This window comes from Chiloscyllium punctatum, chromosome 49 (assembly GCF_047496795.1).
Source record: "Chiloscyllium punctatum isolate Juve2018m chromosome 49, sChiPun1.3, whole genome shotgun sequence".
NCBI lineage: Eukaryota > Metazoa > Chordata > Chondrichthyes > Orectolobiformes > Hemiscylliidae > Chiloscyllium > Chiloscyllium punctatum.
The window spans coordinates 46776582-46796610 of record NC_092787.1 but is presented as its reverse complement, the minus strand read 5'-3'; the positions used below and the strand labels follow the sequence as shown (position 1 = coordinate 46796610).

Here is a 20029-nt window from a genome sequence, read left to right as displayed (position 1 = left end):
GAGAACTAGCCCTACTGTAAGAAAAACAGAGGAAACATATTGTAAAACATTCCGTACATTAAAAGCCACAAAGTATTCCAATAAGTTAGAGAATTCCCATTAAATATTTCTCAAAATGAGCTTGAGTGCCCAAATCCCATTTGGAATTGAAGTTGAGCAAAGGGAGAATCAGAGAGAAAAAGGCTGGGTTAAGATTTAGTACCAAATGAATCCTTCACCTAGTTCCTAGATTAGAGACTTTCAGGCTGGTTCTATCAACACATCACTAGAATCATAGGTCCATGCACTCGAGTCAGATGACCCTCTAACTGGTGTGGTTGCCCATGGAGACAGCCGGGTGCAGAGCTTGAGGGAAGGGGTTCATATACATGGGAGGTGGCACCATAGCTGCACTGTATCCTTGGGTTACTGTGGGCTCAGGTAACATCAGAGCACCGGGAGACAGGTGGAGTGGACTCCCCTCTGGAATCTGTACATCATTCTCTTCCATACACGGTAGAGTCATCCTCTTCCCTTTCTGTCGTCTATTGCAAAACCAAACTCTGATCACCTACAGAAAAGTCAGAAAAAAAATAAAGATCAGTCTCAAGAAGGATCAGTGAGCCAAATGCTTTTTATTTTAATCCAGTCACCATTACTCAGACTTGCTTTCGATTCCAGATTGGTTAACTGAACTCAAACTGTGCTTGGATTTGAGCCCTTTGTCTCAGAGCAATCTCCTGGCTGGCGGGTTCCTAGTTCACTGGCATTACCACTTTGCCATCGGTTCCAGGAGTATAAGTTTTAGGTGGAGGTTTTTCAGCACCTTGAGCCTGCTCTGCCATTTACAAGGCAATGGCTAACTGCAGTCTCATCTCATTCCTATCTGCTCCTCTGGAGTCCCTGGTTATCAAGACTCTGATCGGATGAGGAAGTCCAGAGACCCAGCCTACACTGCACTCTGATCATGTATGAATAGCCCTTAGAACAAAAATGGCCCATCAAGTCAGTCTGAAATGGGTGGTGCCAAACTTAAATGTGCCCTAGTTCTGGATTCCTCCCCACGACAGCAAATATCCCCTGCACATCCGTTAAGTTATCCATGACATCCATTTCCCCTTCTTGAACAATTCCTTTTGGAGTAAACATCAACAGTTTATTTGCCTCACAAATCACTTGCTGCATCTACATACTAACTGCATTTTGCAAGAACCAGAGCACACATCTCCTGTACCTCTATTAGTGCTTTTCCATTCTTCCTGCAAAACCTCTCAATTTCACCCTCCACATGCCAAATTCTTGCCAAACCTTACAATCTATCTCCATTTGTTTACAGACATGCCCTCTCCGGAACTTTCCAATTTTTTGCAGCCCCACCCCCCTCCCTCAATTGATTTAGCAACCACACACACTGCCTCCTTCATCCAAGTCATTGCTAGTGATTGTAAGGAGTGGAGACCGTGGCATTGGTCCATATGCACTCCATCAGTAACAGCTTGCCAACCTGAAAAAATGACCCATCCATCCTTACACTTTTTTTTTAAAAAAAAAAGTCAGTCAGTCCTCTATGCAGGTTAGAACTTTGCAAAGTGTTTTGAAACCTTTGGGAACCTTAGGAAGTGCTTTTTGGAAACTTAAGTAGACCGCGTCTACAGGGTCCCCTTTAAATCAACCATCCTGGTTACTTCCTCAGGGAAAAAAAAAAGAGCTCTCTATTATATTCAAACACTATTTCCCTTTTATATACAATGTTGACACTGCCTGATTCCTTCAGCATATTTTAATTGTTCTGCTACAGCCTACTGTATGATGATTGCCAGTGTTTCACCCTGTGACTGACATTAGCCTAACTAATCTGTAGTTACTGGTTTTCCGTCTGTTTTCTTGACTAGAGGCATTACACTTGTCAATTTCTAATTTGCAGAGACTGTTTGGTTTGCTGAGCACTGAGGAAATTCATCTTCATAATTTCAGATTCCTACAGTACTTGACATTTATACAAAATAAACAATCTGATAGGTTTCATTCAATCAAGTTCCATTAGATTTGGGAAGAGCTAAAAATGGCTGTTGAAGCCAGTCAGCATACACAAATACTGAAGGGCAAAACATAGGAAGGGTGCATCTATCCAGTAATACAGGAACAAGGACTGAAAAAACAACAACCTCTGCTTAATCTCAAAGCTTCTTGTTTTCTTTAAAAAAGTCCACCTGACCCTAACTTGCCTACATTTGGCTCCATTACATGCAAAGACAATACAACAGTGTTTAGATACTCCAAAAAAGGTGGACAAAGATACCAACGTCTACGTACACATCCAGTACCTAGGCATCAGCTCTGGTCAGAAACCAAGTACTGGCTCAGATTTTAAATTGCCCAGTCTTTGCAAACCACTGCCCAATCTCCCAGACGGAGTTGTCACTAGGAGAAAGTGAGGACTGCAGATGCTGGAGACCAGAGCTGAAACGCGTGGTGCTGGAAAAACACAGCAGGCCAGGCAGCATCCAAGGAGGAGAAGAATCGATGTTTCGGACATAAGCCCTTCTTCAGGAATGAGACTGGTGTGCCAAGCAGGCTGAGATAAGGTTGGGGGTGTGGGGGAGGGGGGAAGGAGAAGAGGGGAAAATGAGGAAGCTGGAGAAATCTACATTCATCCCTTGTGGTTGGAGGGCTCCTAGGCGGAAGATGAGGCGCTCTTCCTCCAGGAGTCATGTTGCCATGGTCTGGCGATGGAGGCGCCCAAGGACATGCAGTTCCTTGGCGGAGTGAGAGGGGGAGTTGAAATGTTGAGCCACGGGCGGTTGGGTTGGTTTGTGCAGTGCAGGTGTCCCAGAGGTGTTTCCTGAAATGTTCCGCAAGTAGGCGGCCTGTCTCCCCAATGTAGAGGAGACCACTTCGGGTGCAGTAAATGATGTGTGGAGGTGCAGGTGAATTTGTGGCGGATATGGAAGGATCCCTTGGGGCCTTGGAGGGAGGTGAAGGGGGAGGTGTGGGCGCAGGTTTTGCATTTCTTGCGGTTGCAGGGGAAGATGCCGGGAGTGGAGGTTGGGTTGGTGGGGGGGGTGTTGACCTGAAAAGGGAGTGGTCTCTCTGGAACACTGATAGGGGTGGGGAGGGAAAAACATCCCTGGTGGTGGGGTCTGTCTGGAGGTGGCGGAAATGACGGAGGATGATATGATGCATCTGGAGGTTGGTGAGGTGAAAGGTGAGGACCAGTGGGGTTCTGGCCTTGTGGCGATTAGAGGGGTGGGGTTCAAGGGCGGAGGTGCGGGAAGTGGAGGAGATGCAGTGGAGGGCATAGTTGACCACGTCAGAGGGGAAATTGCAGTCTTTGAAGAAGGCGGCCATTTGGGTTGTTTGGTAGTGGAATTGGTCCTCCTGGGAGCAGATGTGGCAGAGGCAAAGGAATTGGGAATATAGGATGGTGTTTTTACAGGGGGCAGGGTGGGAGGTGGTGTAATCTAGGTAGCTGTGGGAGTTGGTCAGTTTGTAGTAAACGTCTGTGTTGAGTCAGTCACCAGAGATAGAAATGAAGAGGTCTAGGAAGGGGAGGGAGGAGTCTGAGACGGTCCAGGTAAATTTAAGGTGGTGGTGGAAGATGTTAGTAAAGTGGATGAACTGTTCAACCTCCTTGTGGGAGCACGAGGTAGCGCCAATACAATCAATCATCGATACAGCAGAGGAAAAAGTTGAAGGTGGTGCCAGTGTAGCCGCGGAAGATGGACTGTTCCACATATCCGACGAAGAGGCAGGCATAGCTGGGGCCCATGCGGGTGCCCATGGCTACTCCTTTGGTTTGGAGGAAGTGGGAGGATTAGAAAGAGAAGTTGTTCAGAATGAGGACCAGTTCGGTCAGTCGAAGGAGGGCGTCAGTGGAAGGGTACTGGTTGGGTTGGTGGGAGGGGAAGAAGCGGAGGGCTTGGAAGCCTTCGTGAAGGCGGATGGAAGTGTATAGAGATTGGATGTCCATGGTGAAGATAAGGTGTTAGGAGCCAGGAAGTGAAAATCATGGAGGAGGTGGAGGGTGTGGGTGGTGTCCCGAACGTAGGTGGGGTGTTCTTGGACTAAGGGGGACAGGACCGTGTCGAGGTATGCAGAGATGAGTTCGGTGGGGCAGGAGCAGGCTGAGACAATGGGTCAGCCGGGGCAGTCAGGTTTGTGGATTCTGGGCAGGAGGTAGAAACGGGCGGTGTGGGGTTGTGGGACTATGAGGTTGGAGGCGGTGGATTGGAGATCCCCCTGAGGTGATGAGTTGTCACTACCTAGATCCATGCTCATTACCAGAGCTCCTTTCAAAAGCCTCTGATTTCTACCAGTTCCATAACACAAACAGCCTTTATCAAAAATCGCAAATATACTCTTAACTATAAACCCTTCCTCTCAAGTAGATTAGTAGTACCTGTCTTGTTCGGACTTGATCAATGCAAATGGAACTAAAGAATTACTGTATAGGTTTTTCTTCCCATTTCTATACCATTTTCGCCATTTCCCCGATGAGTCTGTGTGATAACCCTCAATGATATCTAGAAGCCCAGAGTGATGCGATAATAAAAGGCAGGCTGTTATGTAACATTTTTCACAAACACAGGATAGCCCTAATGCTTTGCAGCCAAACTTCTGAAAGAATGCAGCTTGGTAAGGTGGCTGCAAACTAGGCAGTGCCACCATTTTGGTACCAGCACCTTTTCAAATTCCGACACATCACCCAAATCTCTCCCAACCCTGCAACACTGATCAAGACTGCTTCAATCCTGGCCTCTTCCACACAAGATTCCCAGAAGCTCTGACAACACAGATTCCATTTTCCTCCCTAAACCAATCCAGCTCTTTACCGTTAAGACAGATAATCTGTCAAATTGTTGCATTTGGCCAGGGCTTATGAACTGTCCCAATATCTGTAGCCCATTACCAAACGTTTGGCAATGGTTTTACAGATAATATCCCTGAAGTGCGCACATATTTGAAAATGCAATAAAGGCTGGTCATTAAATAACCTCTTTGTCTAAGCAGAGATCTTCAGCAATCTGGGAGATCTCCTCACTGGTGGGCTTAGGACACTTCATGAAGTAGGTCTCCAAGTTTCTCTTCACACCGTTCTCAATACTGGTTCTTCTCTTCCGTTTCCTTGACTGATCCAGAACTTGCTCCATGTTACAAATCTAGGGAAAATGAGCAATTATTATATTTGGGACTTTTGAATGCAAAGACGAAACAGTATACACATACACACCTACCTTCGCCCACTGGCTGGGCCAGCATTTACTGCTCATGTGTTGCCCTTGAGAAGGTGATGGTGAGCCACTACAGCTCAATGTACTGTAGATAGACCCACAAAACCTCCTCAGAAGGGAATTTCAGGATATTGACCCAGCACTCATATTTCCAAGTCAAGATGGTGAATGATTTCAAAGGGAATTTGCAGGAGTAGGTGTTCCCATGTATCTGCTGCCCTTTCCCTTCGAGAAGAAAGTGGTCATGAGTTTGGAAGGTGCTGTCTGAGGATCCCTGGTGAATTTCTGCAGTGCAGCTTGTAGACAGTAACACTTATCTGAGTGGATGTAGTGCCAAACAGACTTTGTCCTGGATGGTGTCAAGTTTAGAGTGTTGTTGGAGCTGCACTCATCCAGGCAAGTGGGGAATATTCCATCACACTGCTGACTTGTACCTTTAGATAGTGGACCAGCTTTGGGGAGTAACTCCCTGCAGTATCCCCAGTCTCTGACCTGGTCTTGTAGCCACCGTGTTTATGTGGTGAGTCCAGTTGAGTTTCTGGTCAATAGTAAGTTCAAAGATGAGGTTGATAGTGGGAGATTCAGTGATGGTAACACCATTGATCAAGGGACAGTGGTTAGATATTGCTTAGAATAAGAGACTCTCCCTGAGGTAACAGTGGCTGAAGGACCTGAACTTAAGGGAATTTATATTTGCCAAGAATTGGTGTTGGAGAGACTGTTAGGTCTGAAGGTTGATAAGTCCCTGGGGCCTGATGGTCTACATCCCAGGGTACTGAAGGAGGTGGCTCGAGAAATCGTGGATGTGTTGGTGATTATTTTCAGAGTTCGATAGATTCGGGATCAGTTATACCACTTTTTAAGGTGGCTAATGTTATACCACTTTTTAAGAAAGGTGGGAGAGAGAAAGCAGGAAATTATAGACCAGTTAGTCTGACCTCAGTGGTGGGAAAGATGCTGGAGTCTATTATAAAAAGGATGAAATTACAACATATCTGGATAGTAGTAACAGGATAGGACAGAGTCAGCATGGATTTGTGAAGGGGAAACATGCTTGACTAATCTGGAATTTTTTGAGGATGTAACGCTGAAGATGGACGAGGGAGATCCAGTAGATGTAGTGTACCTGGACTTTCAGAAAGCTTTTGATAAAGTCCCACACAGGAGGTTAGTGAGCAAAATTAGGGTGCATGGTACTGGGGGCAAAGTACTAACTTGGATTGAAAGTTGGTTGGCTGACAGGAAACAAAAAGTAGTGATAAACGGCTCCATTTCGGAATGGCAGGCAGTGACCAGTGGGGTATCGCAAGGATCAGTACTGGGACTGCAGCTTTTTACAATATATGTTAATGATATAGAAGATGGTATCAGCAATAACATTAGCAAAGCTGGGTGGCAGGGTGAAATGTGAGGAGGATGTTAGGAGATTACAGGGTGACCTGGACAAGTTAGGTGAGTGGTCAGATACATGGCAGATGTACTTTAATGTGGATAAATGTATGGTTATCCACTTTGGTGGCAAGAACAGGAAGGTAGATTACTACCAAATGGAATCAATTTAGATAAAGGGGCAGTACCAGTCAATGAAGGTAAGCATGCAGGTACAGCAGGTAGTGAAGGCTAATAGCATGCTGGCCTTCATAACAAGAGGGATTGAGTATAGAAGCAAAGAGGATCTTCTGCAGCTGTACAGGGCCCTGGTGAGACCACACCTGGAGTATTGTGTGCAGTTCTGGTCTCCAAATTTGAGGAAAGACATTCTGGCTATTGAGGGCCTGCAGCGTAGGTTCACAAGGTCAATTCCTGGAATGGCGGGACTATCTTACGCCAAAAGACTGGAGCGACTGGGCTTGTATACCCTTGAATTTAGAAGACAGAGGGGATCTGATTGAGACATAAGATTATTAAAGGATTGGACACTCTGGAGACAGGAAACATGTTTCCGCTGATGGGCGAGTGCCGAACCAGAAGACACAGCTTAAAAATACGTTGTAAACCATTTAGGACAAAGATGAGGAGAAACTTCTTCACCCAGAGAGTGGTGGCTGTGTGGAATGCTCTGCCCCAGAGGGCAGTGGAGGCCCAGTCTCTGGATTCATTCAAGAAAGAGTTGGATAGAGCTCTCAAAAGATAGTGGAATCTAGGGCTATGGCAGTGAGGCAGGAACAGGATACTGATTAAGGATGATCAGCCATGATCATATTGAATGGTGGTGCAGGCTCAAGGGCAGAATGGCCTACTCCTGCACCTATTGTCTATTAGATGGTCATCGCCTGGCATGTGTGGCACAAATGTTACTTACCACTTGTCTGGCCAAGCCTGGATATTGTCCAGATTTGGTTGCATTTGAACATTTGCAATTCTTCAGTTACTCAACATTGTGTAATCCCCACTTCTGACCTTATGACGGAGGGAAGGTCATTGATGAAACAGCTGAAGATGGTTGCGCCGGAAGCACTACCCTGAAGAATTCCTGCAGAGATGACTGACCAACCACTATTATCTATGTGCCAGGTATAACTCCAACCAGCAGAGAGTTTGCCCCCTGATACCATGTTTGTAAAGGCTCCATGATGCCACACTCTGAATGCAGCCTTAAATGTCAAGGGACTGTCACTCTCACCTCACTTGTCCATGTTTGAACGGAGGCTGTAATGAGGTCAGGTGCTGAGTGGATGTCACTGAGCAGGTGCTGCTTGATAATATTGTTGATGACACCTTCCATCACTTTACTGATGGAGTAGTATGTGACCAGGTTGGATTTGGCCTGCTTTTTATGTAAAGGTGATACCTGGGCAATTTTCCTGGGCAGATGCCAGTGTTGTAACTGTACTAGAACAGCTTGGCTCAGGGAGCAGCAAGTTCTGGAGCACAGGTCTTCAATACTATTACTGGAATGTTGTCAGGGCCAATTGCCTTTGCAGTATTCAGTGTCTCCAACCATTTGATATTAGGAGGAGTGAACCAAATTGGTTGAAGACTGGTATGCATAATGCTTGGGACCACTGGAGGAGGATCGATCTACTCAGGACTTGTAGCTGAAGATTGCTTCAGCCTTATCTTTTGCACTGACATTCTTGCCTCTTACATCATCGAGAGTAGGAATATTTGTGAATCCTCCAAGTTGCCCACCACCATTCACACCTGGATGCGACAGGACTGCAGAGCTTAGATCGGATCCATTTATTGTGGGACCGTTTCGCTCTATCACTTGCTGCTTGGCACTAAGTAGTGCTGTTTGGTACCTTCACCAGGTTTTCATCTCCTTTTTAGGTATACATGGTGATGCTCCTGGCATGCCCTCCTGCACTCTCCATTGAGCCAGGCCTGGTCCCTTGGTTTGATGGTAATAGTCAAGCGTGTGGTGCTGGAAAAGCACAGCAGGTCAGGCAGCATCCGAGGAAGCAGGAGAATTGACATTTCAGGCAAAAGCCCTTCATTAGGAATCAGGTAATAGTGGAGTGGGGGGGGTATGCCAGGCCATGAGGATGCATTAGTGTAGAATTCTGCTGCAGTTAGTGCCCCATAGCACCTCATGGATGCCATCTTGAGTTGCTCGAGACATTCAAAGCCTGTCCCATTTGGTATATTGGTAGTTTGGTGTGGTAAACCTGTTCCAACTTTAATAAAGATTACAAGCTTGGAGTCCAACATATTGCCAAATGCACCAGCCGAGGAGAATGCCGAACCATTGCTTCAGAGTGAGGATAAGATACTGGTGATGGATAATGAACATACAGACCAGGAAGCATCAGAATCTAAATACAGGTAATGAGTGCACTCGTTTTTAAAACCAGTTTTCATGTGCACTTCAAAATCACAGACAAACAACGTTATTGAAACAGGAATACACTTTATCACAATCCCCAAACACCTCACCAGGCAAGTTAAAACAAAATGCTGAAGAAACTGTCATTAAAGAGGGCCACAGAATCCATGTAGAGTCTTCAAACATTTCCAGAAAAATCATTTGCTCTACCCAATCCAGAAGATACCTTGATAGCAGGGTGTTAAAACACAGAGGACACCTACCTCCTGCAGGCCACCATTATTCTCCGCGTCATTCAGCCAACGCTGAAGTATTGGCTTCAACTTGCACATGTTTTTGAAACTCAACTGGAGTGCTTCAAACCTGCAGATGGTGGTCTGGCTGAACATCTTCCCTAGAACAGCAGAGGAAGAAGTTTTGTCACCAGGAGTATTAAAGTGTTAAGTGAGCACTATTTTATTGAAGGACATGGGGAGAGAAAGAGAGCACACGCCTAGGCACCAGGAAGTGGTCCTTTCACTGACAACTCAACCTAATACTAAAGTATGTGCAAACCTGTAAGTTTAAACAGAAATGATTCGTATTGGGCCATGATATCAAATACACACCTAGCCAGACATGTGCCCAACACAGCAATCTCTTCTCCCCATGGGAGGCCGGAATGGGGGTGGAGCTGTTATCACTGGCCCTACAATATCTGGTTCAGACCAGTAAGGGACAGGAACTGCTATCCCTTCCAGAGAGAGAGAGAGAGAGAGAGAGAGTGAGAGAGAGATGAAAACCACCTCATTGCAGCTCCCACCTGAACACATCAGAACAAAAACTGGGAACAGGGAGGTGGTCACACAGATCCAAGCCTGAACTGCCTTTCAGCAAGATTAATTAATTAAAATGAACAACAGTCCAACTGTTCCACCCAGGGGTGGGGTGGGAAGATAGGACAGCATACTAAACACTTGCAACCACATCTAGATCACAGTACAGAAAGGTCTCATCTCAGTCCGATATGCTGGCCAATCCCTTATCCCAAATCCTTGCCCACTAACTTGTTAATCACCAGCCAGTGAAATAGCTGGATCTCCCTTGTCATGTCCCCTCAATGTTACATCCCAATTAGATCACCTCTCACTCAACTCTGGAGTGTACAAGGCCACTAGATTCCATCTCTCCTCCCAGGACAACCTTACCCAATGAACCTTCCATAGGCACCTACCAAACAGACTCTTCACCAGACACGTCCAGTACTCTGGTACAGTCTTACCTAAAACCTGCAGAACAAATAGCAAGACTTCCTTACTCCTGCACGCCCTATCAATGCAACAAAGCCAACATACTATTGGCCTTACACACAACCAGACGGTCTATGAGTCAGCCATATATAGCACAGAGACAGACTCTCCAGTCCAACTCATCCACGCCAACCAAATATCCCAAACTAATCTAGTTCCATTTGCCAGCATTTGGCCCATATTCTTCTAAACCTTTCCTATTCCTGTAATTGCCTTTAAAATGTAATTGTATCAGCCTCCATCACTTCTTCTGATCGCACCACTCTGAACAAGTTGCCCCTCAGTCTTTTTAAATCTTGCCTCTCCCACCTTAAACCTATGCCCTCTAGTTTTGGACTCCCCTACCCTGGGGAAATAAAAAAAAAAGAGCTTGGCTAAACCTCTATAAGGTCATCCCTCAGGCTCAGATGCTCCAGGGAAAACAGCCCCAGCCTATTCAACCTCTCCCTGTAGCTCAAACCCTTCAATCCTGGCAACATCCTTGTAAATCTTTTCAGAATCCATTCAAGTAGAGCTTTTACTTCTTCCAACTAAAAGTAAATAACTTCCCCATATTATCCTTCCCCTTCCCATGGATAGGGTAAATAGACAAGGTCTTTCCTTGGGGTGGGGAATCCAAAAGTAGAGGGCATAGGTTATGGGTGAGAGGGGAAAATAGATTTTTAAAAAGACCAGAGGGGCAATTTTTTCACACAGAGGGTGGTACATGTATGGAATGAGCTGCTGGAGGAAGTGGAGGAGGCTGGTACAATTACAACAACATTTTAAAAGACATTTGGATGGATACATGAATAGGAAGGAGATTAGAGGGACTTGGGCCAGGTGCTGGCAGGTGGGACTAGATTTATTTAGGATATCTGGTCAGCATGGACAAGTTGGACCAAAGGTATTTCTGTGCTGTACATCTGTGGCTCTACGACATCTTTCCATAGTTCAAAGTTTGGGAGAAGATTTGTAGCTCGGGTGCTCGTGGTTCTGTTCGCCGAGCTGGGAATTTGTCTTTCCATAGTGTTTTCACAATGAAACAATCACAAGTGACTTTAAATTCAGGACTGAATTATCTGCATCTCTGGTCTAATCACCTTTGCCCTTATGTCAATAAATTACAACCTTTTCCAGAATTGCCAAAAAAAAGTAAACAACTCATTTGAAATATTCCTCGAACAGCTGATAACCATAAATTAAAATACACCAATCAGTCCATCCAGTCTGCTCTATCAGAGCTCATCTGATTGGATAACCCTCAACTCCACTCTCCTGCCTTTCCCCTATAAGTCCTCAATTCCCTTCCAGATTACAAACCAGCTTTTAATACATTCGTACTGGCAAATTGTACAGTGAACAATGTTTGCCAAGGTACATCAAGGATTTACAGAAAGCCTTTGATAAGCTTCCAGACTCTTGACTAATGGCAGAGATAAAGATTCCAGGATGGAAAAAGAACAATGCAGGAAGTTCGAGAAACACTAGTTTTCCCAAGATGATTTCAAGCATGAAAATGATTTACTGAGAGACTTAAATCAGAAGCGGGCGACTACAGAAAGGGACAATGCACTCAGCCTCAGATCTACCCGGTAACTGGACCAACAGGGGGCAACATAACCCACAAGACACACGATGGGTGGGTGGGTAGGGGGGCAGGACATTGGTATCCAACTGTAGGAACAGATGGACAGATCACAACCAGACACATCACAACTTTTCATAGAATCCAGAAACTAACTTCAGCATAAAACCAGCCCGTTTGCCGGATGGTTTAGAAAGGGTTTGCTTCTCTTTCACTTTTACACAGCAATCTCCCCGTAACAGGATACAATCTCAGCAAGTCCCAACAGGTCCTTAGAGCCAGGGAAGGAGCTGAGAAGTGAATATAGATCGGCAGGTAGGGAGCTGACAGCAGTTGGTATAAGCCTGGATTAGAGAGCCCATGTTTTGAATGAAGTTGGGGTTAGAGGGCAGGTGGTGGTCAGTCAGCCAAAAAGGTTAAATAAATTCCAGCACTTTCTGTTTGTTTCTGTTGACACCATCTAAGAAGGTGGTCAGGAAAAGCCAGGGAATTATAGCCTGACATGTTGGAGGGAATCCTGATGGACAGGGTTTACATGTATTTGGAAAGGCAAGGATGATTAGTGATAGTCAACTTAGATTTGTGCACGGGAAATCATGTCTAATGAACGTGATTGAGTTTTTTTGAAGTGGTAACAAAGAGGATAATGGGGGCAGAGTGGTGGACGTGATCTATATGGACTTAGTTAAGGCATTCAACAAAAATCCTCATTAGAGACTGGTTAGCAAGGTTAGATATCATGAAATACACAGAGAATTAGCCATTTGGATACAGAACGGGCCTGAAGGTAGAAGACTGGAGGCCTGTGGCTAGTGGATTGCCACAAGGATCGGTGCTGGGCCCACTGCTTTTTGTCATTTATATAAATGTGGATGTGAACATAGGAGGTATTGCTAATAAGTTTGCAGATGACACCAAACCTGGAGATGTAGCGGACAGTGAAGAAGGTCACCTCAGATTACAACAGTATCTTGATCCGATGGGCTAAGGAGTGGCAGTACCTTTCAGCCTCCGACATTCTCAGGAAAACAGCCCCATCTTATTCAGCCTCTCCTTGTAGCTCACACCCTCCAATCATGGCAACGTTCTTGTAAATCTTTTCAAGTTTTACAACTTTCTTCTGATAGGAAGTAGACCAGAATTGCACACAATATTCCAAAAGTGGCCTAATCAACATCCTGTACAGCTACAACATACCTCTATTCTCCTATACTCAATGCTCTGCCCAATACAGAAGTCATTGGGGACATTCAAGTGCCTGCTGGACATGCACATGGACAGCAGTGAATTGAGGGGTGTGTAGGTTAGGTTATTTTAGTTTACATTAGGATTAAATCGGCACAACATCAGTGTGTTCTGTGCTGTGCTTTTCTATGTTCTATACCAAATGTCTTCCTCACTATCCTATCTACGTGCAACACAACTTTCAGGATGCATCTGGATGGGTATATGAGTAGGAAGGGTGAGGGCGCTGTGGGCAAAGTGCTCACAGAGGGGACTAGACTAGGTTAGGATACCTGGTCAGCATGGACCAGTTGGACTGAGGGTCTGTCTCCGTGCTGTATATCTCTATGACCCTATTAGTGGGGAAAAGAAAGAAAAGTCAACATTGAGTTGACTCACTGTCACTTCAAATATTTGACATCAGTGTCTCCTGTGTTTGATTCAAAATGTCCAGCATCTAAAATATTTTGCTCTTATAAAAAACAATGATAACAGGATATACAATGATAACAGGATATACAGTCAAAATATTCGTGATCGTTTGATTTGAAACATTTGCATGAAAATTAGTTTGCCCCACTCAATGTCAGTGACCTGGGTGGCTGGACTATCATCTAAGCAGACAGAGAATCTAACCCAGATTTGCTTTCTGAACCAAGGTCACAGCAGGAATACTATTATTCCCAAATGAATAGAGCATCACTTCAAACCAAACACTGAACAGCCATGTGGCTCAAATGATCATGAAGAATTGTAAATGGGAGTTCTATTCAAGCACACAATCTACATTAATACAGAGAGAAAACATTCAACTAGGTCAGTAAGCTAAGGCCCTGTTAGGCACAGGTTCCAGTAAAAATCCTATGGAATTTCATATTCAATTTAAAAAAGCCAGCTCCTTGTCAAAGTGGGCGGCACGGTGGCACAGTGGTTAGCACTGCTACCTCACAGCGCCTGAGACCCAGGTTCAATTCCCGCCTCAGGCAACTGACTGTGTGGAGTTTGCACGTTCTCCCCGTATCTGCGTGGGTTTTCTCCGGGTGCTCCGGTTTCCTCCCACCGTCCAAAGATGTGCAGGTCAGGTGAATTGGCCATGCTAAATTGCCCATAGTGTTAGGTAAGGGGTAAATGTAGGGGTATGGGTGGGTTGCGCTTCGGCAGGTCGGTGTGGACTTGTTGGGCCGAAGGGCCTGTTTCCACTCTGTAATGTAATCAAAGACCACTATCAAAACATCTCATTGGTTGCTAGGAAGACAAACTGCAACAACAGAACTGCAATCGCAACAGTCACAAACTAAAACATCTTTAAGAATCATACACTGATACAGGAGGCTGTTTGATTCGTTGCATCTGAACTTGCTCTCGAGCTAGTTAATTGTTTCCACTGCCCAGTCTCTACAGCCCTGCTAACCTGCTTAGCCCTTCAAGTGTTCCTCAAATTCCTTCTGCAAGTTTTTCAAGTTGTTTTTAAATCCACTCTTCAGGTCGTGTCTTCCAGATCCCAACTCCCTAGGCAAACAAGTTATCACCTCAACTTGGAAAAATATTATCATTCCTTCATTGTTGCTGGGTCAAAATCCTGGAATTATCTCCCTAACAGCATTGTGGGTCTGCCTGCAGCAGATCGAGAAGACAGCTCACTACAACACATTCTCAAGGGCAACTAGAGATGGCCAACAAACGCTGGCCCAGCCAATGACCCTCACATCCCTTGAGTCTTAATCTCCTGATGCTCGTTAATTGGGTTCATTCTGTGCCCTTCAGTTATTGACACTTTAGCGAAAAACAATTTATTTATGCTCAAGTTCTTCACAATTTGGGAGATCTTGATTAAAACTCTTGAATTTGTCTCCTTCAAGGAGAACCCTAGCTTCCAGTCCCTGAATGACGAGGATGATGAATGTAATAACATGCTCCACCAACAGCTAAATCTAGAGCCATTAAGTGGAGGGTCATGGATTCAATTCCAATTGGAACAAAAAGAGGAGGAAAAATAACCTAAGCAAATAAGTGAAGCCCAAAAACAGAATTGCTGGAGAAACTCAGCAGGTCTGACAGCATCTGGAGAGAAGGAATGGGAGTGAGAATGAGAAGAAATCACATTTCAGGTTCTGAAGTGTTACGGAACAAGCTGAAATACTACCCAACCTAACTTTTGTCAGCAATTTTCGTTTGTCTGATTTGCAGCACCACAGGCTTGTGGTTTAGTCTCCAGTGAGCCGTGCCTGATCAGGCAAGAGGAACTCAGTGGGTAGACAGCTTGGTTAGATTACCCTCAAAACAGATAAAATGCGAGAGAGCACTTTCAAATGCTGTCGTCCCAGTGTCCATATCGCTATAACCTCTGGGAATTTAATGAGCCACTGCTCAACAGCACAGAATCTGCAGCAATGATATCAGACCGTCACCAGTAGGCCATTTCATCATCTGACCGAATTCCACTAGCATAGGAATACTGATGGTTCTATCATCGTCAAAATATTCTTCAAGTCCAAATTGCTCCATTCCCTTTCACCATTGAAACCAAAACATTAATCGCTTGGAAAGTTTAATGTGTGCTCGGCACCTACACAAGTCTCCATGCATTAAACTAGATGAGGCTCTAGGTATTTCAGGCTTTGCTGCCTGGCACCTCATCATGTGGAAGCCATTAAGACTCCGCTACCACAGGAACTGTTACCAAAGATTATTTCATTCTGATTCTGAATGGTATAATGGAACTTTTTGCGACACTGTTTAAGACAAGTCGCACTTCAAGCAGTACAATTAGATAGAAAGGATACCCTCAAAAGATAAAATAAGGTGGGCTTTAAGGAGACTCCTACAAAAGTAGAGGAATTAGGAGAATTTCTCTAGGAGGATTGTAAATTGCTGGAACACCCTTCTCTTCCCCAGAGGCAGGGTCATTAAATGCATTCAAGGCAGAGGTAGTTTGTCTGACAGGAGAGTCAAGAATCTCAAGGGATCCAGCCGAGATAGGGAATGGAAAGGAGGCCATTGTCAGAGTAGCCATCAGAGGAAATACATGGGGCTGAATGGCCTACTCCTGATTCAGTTTTTCGTACATAATCCTGACGCTTGCAATTCTGCACAATGCGAGGGGTCAAAGTTCAACACTGTGTTCACATGCTTCCTTCTGACCTCCAGCCGTCTCCCCCAACAACTTTCACCAGCGGCAACCTCCTTGATGCATTTTTTAAAAAAAGATGAGGATTCTTTTGAATTGACAAACTGTATCAACACATTTCTGAAAAAAAAATCACTGGCCCTAACTAGTCACCATCCTAAGGTAAAGTTGGCAAGTTCAAAAGACATGTAAACATTTTAAAACACCAGATCCGGTACCAAGTCATAAAGTAAAGTATTTGCCCCTGAAAACAGTGGCAATACACTGTTTAAAAGTACAGTACTAGCAGCTTTAAAAGCAAAATATCTCCATAAACAAAAATATCACTCCTTCAAAACACCAAGGGACACTCACCATAGAGATTTCCCAAAGCTAATCCAACATCAGCCTGTGTGAAGCCAAGTGTAATCCTCTTATGCTTCAATTCTTTGGCAAACTGTTCCATTTTCTCTTTGGTGGGGTACTCCTTTAAAGACAAGGGGATGAAATTGGAGGGTCTGTTCATACAGCAAGAATTTAGATTATTGAAATAACATCCCACAGTGAATACAACCACTGCACTCAACAATGATCTTGGAATTACTGAATGACTGACAAGGGTTCTCTAGTCAAACTCTCCAAAATATCCAGACATACCTCATGGGTTGGAACATCACTTATGAATGAAAGATCAAACTTTTCAAAAACATTATAAAGTTAAGAGAGAGCAAGCAGGAGGCCTGAAGTGTTTAGGATACTATTTTTTTAAAAAGGAGATACTGGTGGAGCCCAAGCAACAGAAAAAAAACACATCAATCCTTAGAATACAAAGTTTGACACTGTTAGCCAGAGATGCCTTTGAACATAGAGAGATAGAGAGTTACCTCCTCGCTGTCGCTGGATTGACCTTCCTCGCTCGTTGTCTCAGTGGAGCCAGTATTGGACTGGACAGGCTGGCTGCTGTCGCTGTGCTGGGAGGGACTGGGATACATCTGTGGGGGTGAAGGGAAGGGCCCATAGCTCTGACTGGGAAGCGGCCCTGAGGAGGTGGACGAGGAGCCGGAGCTCGAGTTGCTGCTGGGGGCGGCCAGGGCCGGCTGCCAGAATGGGCCACCCCATCGGGGAGGGTAGGGAGGGCCAGGGGCGCTGGGTGAACTGTATCTCACCTCCTGGGGGTAACCTCTGCTCTCCTTCTCGGTTTTAACCTCCGGCCGGTTGATGTATCCTCCAGCCGCTGCCAGTTGGGAATGGTGCCCGCTTCCATGGGTTGGTACTGGCTCAGTACTAGGAAAGGGATACCAGTAACCAGAGTGAGAGACTGCTGCACAGTCCCCAAGGGGAGACTCAGAGTGGCCCCCATACTCCCCTTTCAGGGCTGGGAAAGGAAAGAGATACTGGGCCGAGAGACCATTGTAACCAGGTTTATAAAACTGGGCACCCACATCCTGGACAACCCCATTTCCAAAAGGTACCAGAGTTGGTCTCTCTGGAGACTGGATTGACCTGGCCCCATTAGCTCCCTGACCAGGGCTAACTGACATTCTATAAGCAAGCAGTCCAACACACACTAGCCACCACCTAGCCACAAAGGCCCATCGTTGTAGAGGTCAACCCAACCTCAAACTTGCAGCTCATTGAGCCAGAGGACGGGAAGGGTGGGTTCCACTTGACTGGGCAGTCTGATTGGATCAATGTGTTAATTGAAATCCTTCTTATTGGCGCTGGGTTTGCGGTGGGGGAAGGTGAAAATGAACTTGATGCTTTCCCCCACTGATTGACAGTTGTTGGAGGGGAGGTAGCTTGGCTTTTTATTTCAGCGGCTGCGAGCTACGAAAATGCAAAGGGCAGGTTCAATCTAGATGTGATAGGTGGATGGATACTAACAGATTTTCCACCCCCCCCCCCCCCATGAGCAAGAGACACAGTCCATTAACAGGGACATTATAAAGTTAATCTCAGGAATTTAGCAAGGACACAAAGACTCCTCGTTGAAGGGAGGAGAGAAAACAGCCACATTCAATGTACTAATTTAGTTTAAATCACTATTTAAATCTTTCTCTGAATGTTAGCAAGTCAGATAAGAGCACATTGGGAATGAAGTAATGCTTCTTTCCTAGTGTGATGCCACAAGTTACACATTTCTTAAGATCTCTCTCTCCATGAGCCTTACACAAGGGTCTGAACACCCAACTCTCTCTCTCTCTCTTTTTGAAATCGTAAATAGATAATGGTATAATGGTGAGAGGGAAGACGGGTTGATTTATTTATGGGTCGCCTGTCGACAGGAACAGTGGGGGAGCAGCCTTGTGAGAGGCTGCCGGACAATTAATGAAAGCAGCCGCCTGAGCATTGTGTGCGGTTCCAGCGCTAATCCTCCGCACTTGGGGCCGCAGAGAGAATGGGGACTCCCGGGGCTTCACTTCCGACCAGAACTTCACCCCCATTTACACAGTCCTCGCATCAAGGCTCCAGTCAAACAACTTATAGAGAAAGGGGTTTCAGGGGGAAAAAACAACGATTTGTAAACAGTGTGTGGAGCAGGCCGATCTGGACACCTTTCGGACTTGTGTTTCTTAGCTGTCATCTAAAAACAAAAAAATATTTTCGGTTATTTGGAGACAGAATTCTACCACTGTATCACAAGACCCCGCCCCGCCCCCAAAACAGTACCATTTATTGCACCGGGTTGGCCATAATCTCTCTTATTTATCATTCCCAAACTTGGCCAACTGGAAACTTCAGAGGTCTCTCATTTACCCCTCCCCCCTCTTTACTTGGTCAACCCCCCCCCCCCCCCCCCCCCACCTCTTTACTTGGTCAACAATCTTATCTCTTACTTACTGGCCTTCTGGTTCCAAACTGAGTTTCACTTTTCCTCAACTTGACATGAGAGGGATTTTTTTTACTGTTCAGAAAGAATTAGAAATTTGTACCCTTGTAGGATATTGATCTGCATGTGAGTGCTGACCCCGTTTGTGAGGTGCCATCAGCCTCTCTGGAGGATAAGAAAGATCCCATGTATACTATTTTGAAAAGCAGCCTGCCTGCATCCTGACCAATATTCATCCCTCAGTCAATGTCACGCTTTACAGATTGCTACATTGACCTGCACAAGTCAGCAAGCCTGATTCTTTGCTTCTGGGTTAGTGGTGCTGGAAGAGCACAGCAGTTCAGGCAGCATCCAAGGAGCTTGCAAGAAGGTTGCAAGGAGCTTGATTCTCTGCTTGCAAGACGGGCTGCTGTCCAAATATGCTTCATTTTCCACGACCATGTCTGTGGTCACATATTCCCCCATGGGCCTCAATGTCACATTTTATAGGGCAACCTTCTTGTGAAGTTTCATCACATTTTACTTTATTTGATGTGGGGATGTAAGAACTTTGGTAGGTAGAATAAATCCTTTTCTGCTTTTTTTTTAAGGATTGTGTTGTGCACAATTCAACTGCTCCATGTCCCTCATTCCAACAGTGACATCCCTTCAAATGTACAACAGTTGTAAAAATCCTATCTGGTTCCTTCCAAGTCTTTTGTCCACCCCCTCGCCCCACGTCCTGACTTGACATGAGTTGCTTTCAGTGTAGCTAACCCATTTTCACCCATTCATCAACTCCATTATCACCTAGCTAGCTTTACTTATTCCCTGACTTACTATCAACAATCCCTTTGTCTGTCTAAAGTTTCTGTTCTGTCTCTCTCTGGGCTCCGTCTCCAACTAGCTGTACACTCGATCCCTGCACCCCCCCCCAGTGTTGTCAAGATAATTCCCACTTTTGCCCAAATGCTATCAGAATTGTCAGTGGACTTCAAATATTACCTCTATGCCTCTCCCCACAGATACTGCCAGATCTGTTGAGTTTCCCCAGC

The 20029-nt window shown here is 45.3% G+C and overlaps 1 protein-coding gene across 1 annotated transcript; it reads right to left on the bottom strand.

Moving 5' to 3' along the window:
• Positions 1-304: 304 nt before the first annotated feature.
• pou5f3 (POU domain, class 5, transcription factor 3) lies at positions 305-17706 on the bottom strand. Its single transcript, XM_072565947.1, has 5 exons — positions 17050-17706; positions 16541-16652; positions 9243-9373; positions 4974-5138; positions 305-550 (listed from the first exon to the last, which is right to left on the bottom strand). Exons 1-5 carry the CDS (start codon positions 17704-17706, stop codon positions 305-307), a joined length of 1311 nt encoding a protein of 436 aa, XP_072422048.1.
• Between the last annotated feature and the right edge of the window lie 2323 nt (positions 17707-20029).